Genomic DNA, 14380 nt, shown 5'->3' on the forward strand with positions numbered 1-14380 from the left:
AGTTCAGAAGCAAAAATGTTATAGAATGCATTAGGGATGCACCGATACCATATTTTTTTTTTACAGAGAGTACAAGTACCGCCGATACCAATTACCGATACCTGCCGATTTAGTTTACACGTCAGCTGTCAGCAGGGGAACCTCGGTGATAGCTGAAGGAGTGATCGGTTAAGGACGCAGAGGCCCCGCTCCTTAACCACTTCGGCTCTCACACCTGTTCAGCCCTTATGGACCAGAGCAATTTTTACATTTCTGCTATGGACCTGTTTATTTGGCGATAACTTTGGCATTACTTAAGATATTTCTTGAATATTGTCTTACAACAATGATATTTTTTCACAATCCTTAAACAATTAAATGTAACAAAACTAAAAAAAACTGCAGTGTTAATTTAAAAATAAATAGTGTTACTGCACATAAAAAGGTGCACATTTTATTCTGTAGTTTGTCATTTGTTATAAAATAACACTATGGCATTGAAAAGTTATTTACAAATAAGAAAAATACAATTTTTTCAATTTTGCACTCTTTTCAATGTGAAATGTGTCGATATATGTTAAAGGTGTAAAAATATTAATGATCAAAGCAAATAAAAAAAAGTTTTAATTAATAATCATGTTGCAAAGCGCTGCACAAACTGTTGGCGCTATATAAATCCTGTAGAATAATAGTATTATTAATAGTTTAAAAAATAGAAATGAACAAAAAATGAATTTACTGGAGAAGGAAAATAAGAAGTTAATTAGGGCTGTTTAGAGTAAATGAAGGGATAATAAGGGGATAAACAAAGGAAAATCTAAATAAAAAAAAAAAAACTTTTTTTTTTTATTTGACAGATAGCTTTTAACTGACTTCATCTGCAGACTGAAGTTCATCCCTTTGATCTGTAGATGAATAAACAGAAGGATACAAAATGAAACAATGTTTCTTATTAACTTTGTTTTAGCGGTTGAGCAATGTTGTTGATAAACATTGTCAGGCTTCTTTTTTTTTTTTGACGGATCCAATTGGTGGGTCGTTTCTTTTGTTTACACTTCAGCTGTAAACAGGGGAACTCCGCTGACAGCTGAATGAGTTATTGGTTGTTAAGGAAGCAGTGGCCTTGCTCCTTAAAGGGGAGTTCCACCCATTTAAAAGTCACCAGCTACAGAAAGTGTAGCTGCTGACTTTTAATAAGCAGACACTTACCTGTCCCACGGTCCAGTGATGCGGGCACATGAAGCCCCGCTCCTCTCCCCCTCCTCTCCACGGCGCCTGGCTGTGGCTTCACAGCCGGGCGCCCGCTGCACCCTGTGATTGGGTGGGCAATCTTCTGGGACCTGTAACCATGACCCAAAAGATTGCAGGGAGGGAGGGGGGAGAGGTTATTTTCCTTCCAGTGCCGCGGCGCCAGGGGAGGAAGTGGGAGCTGGGTGCCTGTAAAAACAGGGTACCCGCTCAAAAAAAAAAAATGACATGCCAAATGTGGCATGTCATGGGGTCACCAACACTTAAAGCGGAAGTTCAATTTTTGGGTGGAATTCCGCTTTAACAATATTCAATAAAGACATTTATTCACTGGAGTGCAGCTGTCCAGATTTCCTCTACTACACCTGCTCCTTAACAACCCATATCGGCCAGCTTTTTTTTGCTTTTATCAGCTTTGTTTTTGTTGTTTATATTTCAGCTGTCAGTGGGGGAATACCGCTGACAGCTGAAAGAACCGAGCCTGAAGGTATCGTTTTCAGGTATCAGCACATTTGTACCGATACTTGTGCAAATTCTTAGCATTGGCACCAATGCTGGTGCAACCCTAGAAATACAGCTTACCAGTCCTTAGATATGCTGGCTGCATTCGTTTCCTTTTCCAGGCCTTCCCCTTTAGTTTTACTTGGTGATATTGCCAGTATCATGCTTCCTGTCCATCACCTTGGCTGCTCTTCTAATTTGGACTACAAACACCTCATTCTCTTCTCATCTCCATTACATAGACAGATTCACAGAGGATTGCTAGGAAAGCTTTTTGATTTGTTTTTGATTTCAGTTGAGTACACAAGAGCTTACAAGGACACTGGATTCGTGACAGGATCATGTGCATTTTTCTGTATTTGCAGTAAATGTACCTAGCCTTAAAAAAAGAAAATGAATGCAACCACCCCATCTAAGAACTCGTAAGCTGCACGATTACATTTTTGTTCTTAATCTTAGATATACTTTAAATAACTATATAGAGATATAGAAAGCACAAACTAAATAGTGGGTACCGATAATATCTCGACCAGACAACAGTGTTAAAATGTGATACTTTTAATTCATACATAGATGTAAAATTTCTTATTTGAAGGTGTAGCACTCAAATACCACCCCAAACATTCAATGATCAAAACAAGTGAAAAATCTTGACCTTAGCCTCTCATCCCTTAGTTAAGGTCTTTGTGCAGGGTGATGCACACATTTTTCCCATTGTGTTCCTCGTGGGACTTTAACCTTGTTCTCTTGGCCCTTTATCTCAAAATACAGTATCAATTAATTGACAATGGGGAAGCAGAAAAATTACTAATGCAGTTTTATGAACCAAAGGTCCATTTCCTCAGGAACTTTAGGGATTAAGGTGTTTGATAAAACTTCAAAAAGTTATAGGCCAAAATTGGACACTGACAAGCAAAGAAAGTTGCAAGCACACCCTATAAAAAACTACTCCCACTACCAACAATCCTCTACTTTGTAGCAAGTAATAGAGAGATCATAAAGAACAGAGGGGAGGGACTGGTGTACGGTTCCCAAAGATTTTATTGACAAGTCAAAAATCCTATTATAGTCGTACAGTACATGGCACAGGATTTTTAGTCTTTTGGATAGCCAAAAGCAGTCCTACGGAGGGCAAACACAGCAAACAAATTCTAATAGGCCCACATAACAAAGGGGTCAAGAAGGACATGACAGAACTTAAACAGCAGCTTGTAGAACCTTATATCTGAAACTGACACCAAAGGATGTTTGACCATCCACCTGGTAAAAATGCAATGTTTGAATCGAAGACCACGTAGCAGGCTTGCAAATGTGACAAATAGATGTCTCATGCTGAAAAGCCCATAAAGCAGTGACAGATCTGATAGAGTGAGCCTTAAAGTGACTCTAAAGGTTTGGTTTAAAAAAAAAAAAAAAAAAACAAAAAACCACACACAACACATTATACTTACCTGCTCAATGCAGTGGCTTTGCACAGAGCAGCCCCAAACCTCTTCTTCTTGGGTCTCCTGCCGGTGCTCCTGGCTCCTCCCCCTTGACCTGTGCCCCCATAGCAAAGCTACTTGCTATGGGGCACTGGTGCACTCTTGCTCCGGAGTCCCGCTCTATAAGTCCATAAGACACATAGCGCCAATGCTTGGCCCCCGCCCTCTCCTCATTGGCTGCCTGTCTGTGACTGACAGCAGTGGGAGCCAATGGATTCTGCCGTTGTGTCTCAGGCAATAAAGAGAGAGAAACAGGAGACAACCGAGGCTCCTGTGCACATCGCTAGATTTAGAGGAGGCTCAGGCAAGTATTAGAGGGGGCTGTGGGGGGGGAACAGCACACAGAAGGTTTTTTTTACCTTTCTGCATAGAATGCAGGAAGTAAAAAAAAAAAAAAAAACCTTCAGCCGTGTGAGTGAGGTCAGTCTAGAGCAGTGGTTCTCAACTCCAGTCCTCGGGACCCACCAACAGGCCAGATTTTAAGTATTACCTTGGGGAGTTGCAGACTAGAATACTGCAATCACTGAGCAGCAAGTGATATCACCTGTGATGTATTTCAGCTATCTTGCAAACCTGGCCTGTTGGTGGGTCCTGAGGACTGGAGTTGAGAACCACTGGTCTAGAGAATATACCCAATAGGTTTAAAAGCAGCCTCTAAAGGGCCAAATGAACCATGTTAGGGACCAATGTGGAACACAGAGGGGGATAAATGTGTGTGGCACTCTGCACAAAGGTCGTAAGTAGGGGATGAGAAGCCACCCATCTTTGAAGCCACCCATCTTTGAAACAGAACACCCAAGGTTCAAGACCAGATGCTGGTGCAAACGAGGCTGGAAGAACACTATGCATTCCAAGGATAAAATTTCATGTACCACACAATATAGACTTTGCAAGAAGTGGACTTCATAGCTTTAAAGAGGGTAGGGGTGATCAAATCTGATAGGATCCTGTTCCTCCTCAATAAGGGTAGCAGTGGTAATCTTAAAGGGGTTGTAAACCCTCTTTTTTTTTTTAAATAACAAACATGTTACTGTGCAGTTCATTTTTCACAGAGTGGCCCCGAACATCCTCTTCTGGGGTCCCACGGTAGCGCTGGTGGCTCCTCCCCACATCGAGTGTCCATGTTGGAGAAGCACTCTCCTCGGTGGACACCCATGTGGGCGCGCTCCAGAGTACCGCATCTGTGTCCATTCACACAGAGTGCAGGACTCTGCCCTGCCCCCCGGCGCCGAGTCAATGGATTTGATTGACAGCAGCGGGAGCCAATGGCTGCGCTGCTATCAATCTATCCAATCGGGACATGAGACACCAGCTACAGATGATGTGCTCATTCCCGGACAGAGGATGACAGCGTCCAGATAAGTGAAACAGGAGGGCTGGGGGACTGCAGCACTAAAAAATGTTTTTCACCTTAATGCATAGAATGCATTAAGATGAAAAACCATGAGGGTTTACAACCCCTTTAAGCTTTGATGACATCTCAGCTGAATGAATCTCATCCTGACCTCTTTCCTATAGACGAATAGGGCAGGGGGGAATTTTCTTCACCTACCTCTTCTTCAAGCAGCGCTACAGCTGCAAAGGGCACAGTCAGAGACTCAGAAGGGGAGAGAGAAAAGGCTCGTTTGTGATTGATGTGATCTACGGCCTCAAAAAGGACAGAATCCTGCCCATAAAATCAGACATGCCAACAGAAAACATCTCTCTACATAGGTAGGAGGAAGGGTGTGAGACGAAAGGGCCAGTGGAAAGCAGGAAATCAAACTGTGGACAGCGGTCAGAACAGAGAGCTTAGGACACAGTAACACACGTGACCATTGCAAATGGGCCCCTATGCTTGTCTTTAAAAGGAAACCTGTCCTTCAGATTTTCTCACTAGAAAACCAAGATTTGCTTAGATGGAATTGACAGAGTGAAACAAGCAGCTATTTCTTCAGAACAATGAAAGGTATATATGTACAAAACTTCTGCCAAAATCCTTGCAAAGGAATTTCGTTTACCTAAAATTGACCATTACACATTACATTTTGTGAACACTATTACAAAGTTAAAGAGAACCAGTCATAATAAGGTTTCACATGAAAATATGAATAGTCTTTCCTAAACTATTATAAAACTGAAATAGGGCGTACACACAGTCGGACTTTGTTCGGACATTCCGACAACAAAATCCTAGGATTTTTTCTGACGGATGTTGGCTCAAATGTGTTTTGTCTACACACGGTCGCACAAAGTTGTCGGAAAATCCGATCGTTCTAAACGCGGTGACGTAAAACACGTACGTCGGGACTATAACCGGGGCAGTGGCCAATAGCTTTCATCTCTTTATTTATTCTGAGCATGCGTGGCACTTTGTCCGTCGGATTTGTGTACACACGATCGGAATTTCCGACAACGGATTTTGTTGTCGGAAAATTTTATCTCCTGCTCTCCAACTTTGTGTGTCGGAAAATCCGATGGAAAATGTCCGATGGAGCCCACACACGGTCGGAATTTCTGACAACACGCTCCGATCGGACATTTTCCATCGGAAAATCCAACCGTGTGTACGGAGCATTAGGCAATATTTATTCAGCTTTACTTATATCACCTCTGTCAGACAGTTCAGTCTCAGTCAGAGGGTGATAGCTTACTCGAAGTCTGATATTTTTTATATCTTCAACAAATGCAAAAAAAAATATCAGGTAAGTCAAAAATCTTTTTCAATGATAAATTCCTGTACACTCTTCCTCTGCAGGTAATTAATATCGCTCACAGCTATTTCCATTATTACAAAACCCTCCTCTGTGTTACAGGGGGAGGTGTTGTACAGTCCTAACACACTCCCTTCCTAGGAAAACAATGCTGGTCCTCCTTGATACAGTACAGTCATTAGCTACCCTAGGACAGGTAATTCATTCAGCCACCACATGTAAGGAAAAGTGAGCTGTAATGCATTACATTTTTGTTTTGGGTTTAGATACACTTTAGGTTGAACAATCACCACAGGTAGAGTAAGTCAAGTTAAATGAGGGGGCAAAGCTAAATCTTTCATTAGCAAGTCTGCACAACTATAATATATTCAGATTCCTGCAAAAGCGCAATGAAAATAGGTTCCCATTAGGCTAAACACTGATAGTTATTTGAAACCCTTGCAATCCACGCAACATAGTTACACAGTTAGTCAGGTTGAAAAAAGACACAAGTCTATCTAGTTCAACCAATAAATGAGAAAAAAAATAAATAAATCATACAATCCCATATACACAATCCTATACCCACAGTTGATCCAGAGGAAGGCGAAAAACTCCAGCAAAGCATGATCCAATTGCTAGAGCAGGGGAAAAAAAATTTCTTCCTGATCCCCCAAAAGGCAAATCGGATATCCCTGGATCAACTTTATCTATAAATGTTAGAATCCAATTATATTATGTACATTGAGTGCCGGTTCACACTACCGCGACTTGGGATCCGACTTGTCAGACCTCAAGTCGCCCCAAGTCGCTTGACATCTGAAAGTCCATGTAAGTGAATGAGAGCCGTCTATATGTACGCTACTGAAGTCGCTCCGACTTCAGAAAAGGTCCCTGTACTACTTCAAGGCGACTTGTAGGCGACTTGTACCCATTGATTTCAATGGAAGTCGCCTACAAGTCGGATCGTGGTCTATAGTGAAGCGACTTCACAGGAAGAGAAGATGTTTTTTTCACGCAAACCCCTCCCTCCCCCAGAGCGGATTGTAGTTTGATTGGCCACTGGAAAGTCGCCTGTCTTGGAGGCGACTTGAAGTCGCCTTGTAAGTCGCCTCAAGTCGCGCTGAAGTCGCGCTGAAGTTGCGCTGAGGTCGCGCTGAAGTCGCCTTGCTAAGTCGCGCTGTAAGTCGTGTTGCCCCTGTGTGAACCAGCGCTTAGGAAAGACTCCAGGCCTTTTTTAAAACAATCTACTGAGCTGGTTGGAACCAGCTCTTGAGGGAGTCTATTCCACATTTTCCCAGCTCTTACTGTGAAGAAACCTTTCCATATTTGGAGATGAAATCTTTTTTCCGCTAGACGTAAAGGGTGCCCCCTTGTCCTCAGTGATGACCTTAAAGTGAATAACTCATTGCCAAGTTCACCATATGGACCCCTTATGTATGTGTATATATTGATCATATCCCCCCTTAATCAATCTCCTCATAGCTGAGCTCCTCCATGCCTCTTATCAACATTTTGGATTTGCGGAAGGTAAATACTACTTATTTTTGGAACTTTTTCTATTAGACCTCATGTACACTGGACGTTTTTCACCTGCTACTAGGGGTATCAGGCGTGATATTTTTTTTTTTACCCGCCTCTAAATACCCCTGCATGTTAGCCCATGTGTCCATGCACCAATAAGAATTTAAAGGAGTTTAGAGGCAGAAGAAAAAAAAAACCCTGCCAGTGCATCCAGGACCAGCAGCGTTTAGGCAGAAAAAATAATTGACGCCTGTAAATGTACCTCAACACCAGGAGGGTTTATCGTTTGAGCATTAATTTCAATGGCCAGAATAAATTATTCTGGCCAATTAAATTAATTACCCCCAAGCGCTTAATGTGCCTAATACGCATTACGTGCTTTTCCTGCCAAAAAGGCTGCTGCCAAGTGGAAAGGCTTTTAGGAGAGTTGGCAAAACGTCCTGTGTGCATGAGGCCTTAATCATAAGAGATGTTCTATATCCACCTTTGTTGTGGTGGTCCAAATTTCAATAGAAAGCAAGGCCATAGACTGGTTGGGGCAGGAGTTTGGTTCTAAAGGCCAAGTGACCTAGCCTTTTAAAGAAACCAGTGGTAAGAGAAATGCGTATGCCACCACTGCTGACTTCCTTCTCAGAGGGCTTGCTGCCTGACCATCTCTAGCTTCCAAATTGTCTGATCTGGAGCTTAGAGAGTGATGAGAGAACTCCTTATTTACATACTTGTTACAAAACATCATAAAACAAATTACTGAAACCCCTGAATCATGAACAGGGCCAAACAACAAGCATTTTCAGATGGGATAGAGAGCAATGGCAGCCAAATCATATGAAAAAACTGTGTTTTAAATAATGTAAGGTCTTAATTTTAAGTCCTGATGTCCATATCCAAATGTCCTTTGTACAACAGAATAATTGTTCACCCATTTCAAGAAACACAAAGAGAACATGTATAACCTTTAATAAAAATAAATAAATAAATAAACAGAAACCATGTCTCGACCTATTTAGTTTTTTACCTTATTTATTTCCAATGTCGGCAATGATTCAGAATCGGTTTTTGCCAGCTGTAGTTTGTTCTCTGGTACATACAACTCCTTGACTTCATAAGATGCATCAACGGGCACAATATCCTATTTGCGTAGGAAAAATCAGAGAGGAATTAGTGTTCTCAGCTGTAAAACAGATGCATCTAACTTATCAAGAAAGGGAGGTGAAACAACATGCATTATCAAAGTTCATATTGTTTTTCTTGCCTCTAGAGCTTAATATTTCTTACATTTTCTTCAAGAATAATAATAAGTACAAGAGTTTTGTGGGTTTAGGTGAATATATTTTCTGGACAGAGCCCGTGGCTGGGATCATGGGAAGAACACAGATTCTTACAATGCCCGGCCAATGAACTCAAAGAGGACTCCAGGGGAAATTCATAATGCACTGGACTGAAAAACATTCTGGGTCCACCGTGTTTCGCATTCATGTTTCTGCACCATCCTGAATATGTTTAATATACAGAACATAAAACAATATAATAAGAGAAGCCACTCTGTCGCACTATGTTACTGGAAACACCAAAGTCTGTGTAACAAGCAATGTTCTGGAAATTAAACAGAGACCATTACATCAACGTAAAATAAACAAACATCTTCAAATTCCTGAAGACTAAATATACTGAAAGCATACACTTTAAATGGCTTTTTTTCTCAGAAAAACAATATACAATGTGTTTTGTTTAAACCAGAGATGGACAATTTAGAGCTCAACTCGAACCATTTTGTTTAAGATAGTGTAGGGAAAGGGTTAGAACCTCTGTGAGGTTATTTTTTACTGCTGTCAAGGTCTGCAGTGGAAGGATTTTTTTGTACTCATCTACCCCTATGACAAAGTGTCGCATGGGCAAGAATAATAGGAAATCTCTACAATGGGGGGGGGACAGTGACTGCAACAAAAGCACTTATTTTATAGTAAGGTGGGAAAGGGTTAAAACCTTTGTCAAGTACTCGTTGCCCTCTGTATCTACTTGTCTAGGTGACACCAGTTGACTTCATTTCTTATCCTGTAGATGCAGGAACAAAAATGGGGAAACTCTGATGGTGACATAATAAAAAATCTTATAGAAATTCTAACCCATTCCCCATTCTATCCAAAACTATATACAAAAAAAGAAAAAAAGAAAAAACAAAACAAAACCTGGATTTGTAATGTTTTTTTTAGATTGTTGTCCATTCCTTAGTATGAACTAAAAAAAAAAGAAAAAAAAAAGAAGAAGAACAAAATCTTTTGTGAGAGAAACATTGAGGCCAAAACTACTGACCAGAAAATGAAGAATATATTCTTCAATTAAGGCCTTATGCACACAGACAGTGAGAGGATGAAAATATGGCCAGCATTAAATTATACAAAAACTCTGATGAAGAGGGCCTGTTTCCGAAATGCGTTAGTCTTCCAGCCGCAGCACACATGGCTGGATGACTATGGCTAGAGATTAATTTGATGCGCTTGTTCCATCTCATGTTTGGGAGTATGTTTTTAGCTTCTGAATTCAATAAATTCTGGTGATGGTAATGCACTAGGTGTTACTGCCCTCCTGTGTGTTTTTGCAATAAAATGACATAAAAACGGAAGACCTTTTCCTGTGCCTGAACAGCAGCAAGTAGTGGGTATAGGCTGCCTTACTCTTGTAAATGCAGATGTTTCAGAGCATCAGCAGTTACCCACGCATGCATGTACAATGTATTTCTTGAAAACGCTTGCTCTGACTGCAGCCTTCTGTGTGCAACAACATGGTCAGTGTCATGTTAAATCGCAGCTTAACCACTTCAATACAGGGCATTTTCACCTCTTTCCTGCCCAGGCCAATTTTCAGCTTTCAGCGCTGTAACATTTTGAATGACAATTATGCGGTCGTGCAACACTGTACCCATATGAAATTGTGATAATTTTTATAATAGAGCTTTCTTTTGGTGGTATTTGATCACCCCTGCGGTTTTTATTTTTTGCGCTATAAACAAAAAAAACAAAAAAAAGAGCGTCAATTTTGAAAAAAAAAAAAACACAATATTTTTTACTTTTTGAAATAATATGTTAAATTTTTTTAAAACAAAAAACATTCCTTCCTCAGTTTAGGCCGATATGTATTCTTCTATATATTTTTGGTAAAAAAAAAAAAAATCGCAATAAGTGTATATTGATTGGTTTGCGCAAATGTTATAGCGCCTACAAAATAGGTTGATTTATGGAATTTTTTTTTTTTTTTTTTTTACTAGTAATAGCGGCAATCTGCGATTTTTGTCAGGACTGTGACATTACGGCGGATAGATCGGACACTTTTGACACTATTGACAATTATACAGCGATCAGAGCTATAAATTTGCACCGATTACTGTATACATGTCACTGGCAGGGAAGGAGTTAACACTAAGGGACGATCAAGGGGACAAATGTGTTACCTAGGGAGTGATTCTAACTGTGGGGGATCGGACTGACTGGGGGAGGTGACCGATTGGTGTTCCTATATACTAGGAACACACGATCGATCTCCTATACCCTGACAGGACAGGGATCTGTGTGTTTACACACACAGATCCACATTCCTGCTCTGTGACCAGCAATCACGGGTGCCGGCGGACATCGCGGCCGCCAGAAACGGCCTCCGAGTGACACATCGGGCGCGTGCCCCCGAGTGACACAGCGGGCGCACGCCCCGGACTGCCGGGAAGCAGAGGATGTCATATGACGCCCACCCAGGATGGCAGAGCCACCCCCCCACCTGCCCAGGTAAACAAGGCCTTAAAAGGGGGGAAATCAATTTCCAGGAACAATTTAATTTTATAAATGAGCTTAATGAATTTACTGTTCAATTTATAATTGACCCAGACAGAACTGCTAAACACTGATCCAATGTCATGCAAATAACTATAGATGTTTAAATAATTATTTACATATATGTAAAGAAATTACAAACATACATTTAAAAATGTATTTAAATATTAAATTATTTTTATTATTACTAATTGAATGAATCAGATCTCTCTCGGGTTGAGGTCAGGCCAGTCAAGTGCCTCCACCCCAAACTCACTCATCCAAGTCTTTATGGACCTTGCCTTGTGCACTGGTGTGCAGTCATGTTGTGACAGGAAGGGGCCGTCCCTAAACTGTTATATATATATATATTACACTTAGACAGAAGTTTGTAAATCAAAGTGATCTCACTCTAAAATACATTACAGCAATGATAAATCATACAAATCCAAATAAAACTGTAGTGTGTGCATGTATATATTATATATATATATATATTTTTTTTTTTTTTTTATACACATACACACACACACACACTACAGTTTTATTTGGATTTGTATGATTTATCATTGCTGTAATGTATTTTAGAGTGAGATCACTTTGATTTACAAACTTCTGTCTAAGTGTAATATTACACGTTAGATTAAATTATACTTCTCCTTTAAGTAACTCCACACTTTAAGGCTAGGTTCACACTGCTGCGAATTCTATTGCAAATTTGAGCCGTTGCGATCGCTCAAATTCGCAAGTCATTTAAATTACATAGATTAACATTAGTGCCGTTCACATCGACGCGTTGCGAATATAACCTGCGTGAAAAAAAGGTCCTGTGCGAGTTTACTGCGTTGCGAATTTAGTCTCCATAGACATCAATGTAAATCGTTCTTGAATCGCATTGATGGTTCACATATGTGCGAATTCCACCACACTACTCTCCACAAAAACCAGGAAGTACACAGGAAGTTAAGACCCTTTTTTTTTTTACATTATGATTCCATTGGCTAGACTATCAATCGCAGCTATATCCAACTCCTGAAATTCGCGGTAAAATCGCGGTAAATTCGCGGTAAAATCGCGGTAAATTCGCACTGCAGCAGTGTGAACCTAGCCTAAAAACAATAGCATGCTTTCTGGAGGTCTCCTTTAAGTTCACAGTTTTATTATATGAACAATAAACTAAAAATCAATACATGTAACTATTTAAAAAGCTGTGAAACCAGGCGGAGATTGATGCTCTATATAAAGCAACATTAATGTTTGGTCTAGTGGTGCTAGAAACATTGAAAAGAGGCATTTTACATAAAAGACAGCTAAGGAAACAAAATGCATAAGAACGTGATCCATTTTCATTAAGAAAGTCAACTGCAGTAATAGTCTGGTTAAAAAAAATACAACTGTCATTTTAGCAAACAATAAATATTAGACATGAAAGACTGGAAACTGTTGTCATAAAGAAAAGCAAACACGCCCCGGCACCAATGATGTATACTCCTGATGCGGCCAAAACTTCATCTTGTAATTGGAAACTGAAAATGATTAGTACAAGAGATGAGTTAAGAATTCCAGATACAACACTGCCCCGCCACCATACATCAAACACTCCCGAGTAGCACAAGCTCTTTTTAGAGTGTGCTTGCTGTTCCAAGATAAAGAGCAGGCTTGTTCTGTAGAGCATCTCTGAAAAGTACACTAATAGCCTTTAGCACAGGGGTGGACCACCTTCCACTTCCCAGCATTTAATGAACTACATCTCCAATAAAGCTCAAGTAGCACTCGTTCACTTAACAGGATATTTCAAACCTTGTGTGACATCATAGATGTAAACTGCCACTACAACAAGGTGACAGTCTTGGATCACCTAAACTCTACTTCCTTCTTTTTATTTTTTTTTCGGTCTTTGCACTCGCTGTGGGACTGCGCGTAACTATGCAATTTATAATTACACTCATAGCTACAAGTAGCTACATATATTTTTCATTATGATCTAATATTTACCTACAAGAATGAGCTCTATTTTTCAAAAGTGACCAGACTGTACACTAAAACACAGGAAAAGATATTGACGAGATAGTACCATGTTCCTTCAGCCCATAGCTCAGATCTACCCATCAGTCCCTGACCTTTGTTGGAGCAGTTTTGGTCAGAAAGGCACATTCCTCCACATGTGGTGGAACTGTCCCATGATATTGCCTTTCTGGGCAGATGTTCAGGAACAAATAGCAGAGATTCTGGACATGCTTCCCGATGCACTTATGTCCCCACGATCCTTCTTTCTCATAATAAACTTAGTGTTCTTCATCACCTCGTCAATGCTGCCAAACGTCTACCTATACATTGGAAAAGCCCAATAGTTCCCAGCCATCGGGGAGTGGATCAGGACGGCTACGAGGTTGTGTGTATGTAGGGGTGAGTGGCGCTGTCCGTCACCTGGAGAGTGATCCTCTACAATGAATCACTCCTCCCAGGTGAGTATGCAATAGGTGGATGATAATTGCTGCAGGTGGCGTTTTTTGTCACCTGAAGAGTGATTCTCTATGGTGAATCACTCCTCCCAGGTGCAATGAATGGGTGGTAGTTATTCCCATCACCTGAAGGGTAATTCCCCAATGGATCACTCTTCTCAAATGGGTAATAAGTGATTCCCCAATAGTGAGATAAATGTCATATGGAGTGTGCTCACCCTGTGACCTATATGGGATAGTGTACTATTGAGGCTCTGTTAATTATGCAACCATTTATCCAACATCCAGTCCTAAAATAAATCTGCAAAAAGTAATAGTGGTCTCATCAGGTCATCTAGAACAACCAAATTTCAACCTTAATAATTAATTCCAAATAATATACGATATACTTATGCTAATTCATATAAAATAAATAAATAGATCTTCCCCCCTCCCCGATGCACTTCTTACTTCATGTCCCCACCATCCCTCTTTCTCATTATAGGCTTAGTGTTCTTCCTCACCTCGTCAATGCTGCCAAACGTCTACCTATACATTGGAAGAGCCCAATAGTTCCCAGCCATGGGGAGAGGATCAGGAAGGTTACGAGATTATGGCGGCAGCGGAGTGGATTGCCGCGTGTAAAGACACTCAAGACAACTTCGACTCTATTTGGGCCTCCTGGCGATATCGCATGTCGGGTTAGCCCTCGGTCTCCTCCAGCTCAGATATCA

The 14380-nt window shown here is 40.6% G+C and overlaps 1 protein-coding gene across 1 annotated transcript in view; it reads right to left on the reverse strand.

Annotated features, from left to right (window-relative positions):
* Window positions 1-14380, reverse strand: part of PAPSS1 (3'-phosphoadenosine 5'-phosphosulfate synthase 1) — a 201185-nt gene that overhangs the window by 98366 nt on the left and 88439 nt on the right. The window contains exon 6 of the mRNA XM_073602039.1: window positions 8424-8537. Coding sequence (XP_073458140.1) covers window positions 8424-8537 — 114 coding nt within the window. The remainder of the gene's footprint in view (window positions 1-8423; window positions 8538-14380) is intronic.

This window comes from Aquarana catesbeiana, linkage group LG01 (genome assembly GCF_042186555.1).
Source record: "Aquarana catesbeiana isolate 2022-GZ linkage group LG01, ASM4218655v1, whole genome shotgun sequence".
In the NCBI taxonomy this organism is placed as follows: domain Eukaryota; kingdom Metazoa; phylum Chordata; class Amphibia; order Anura; family Ranidae; genus Aquarana; species Aquarana catesbeiana.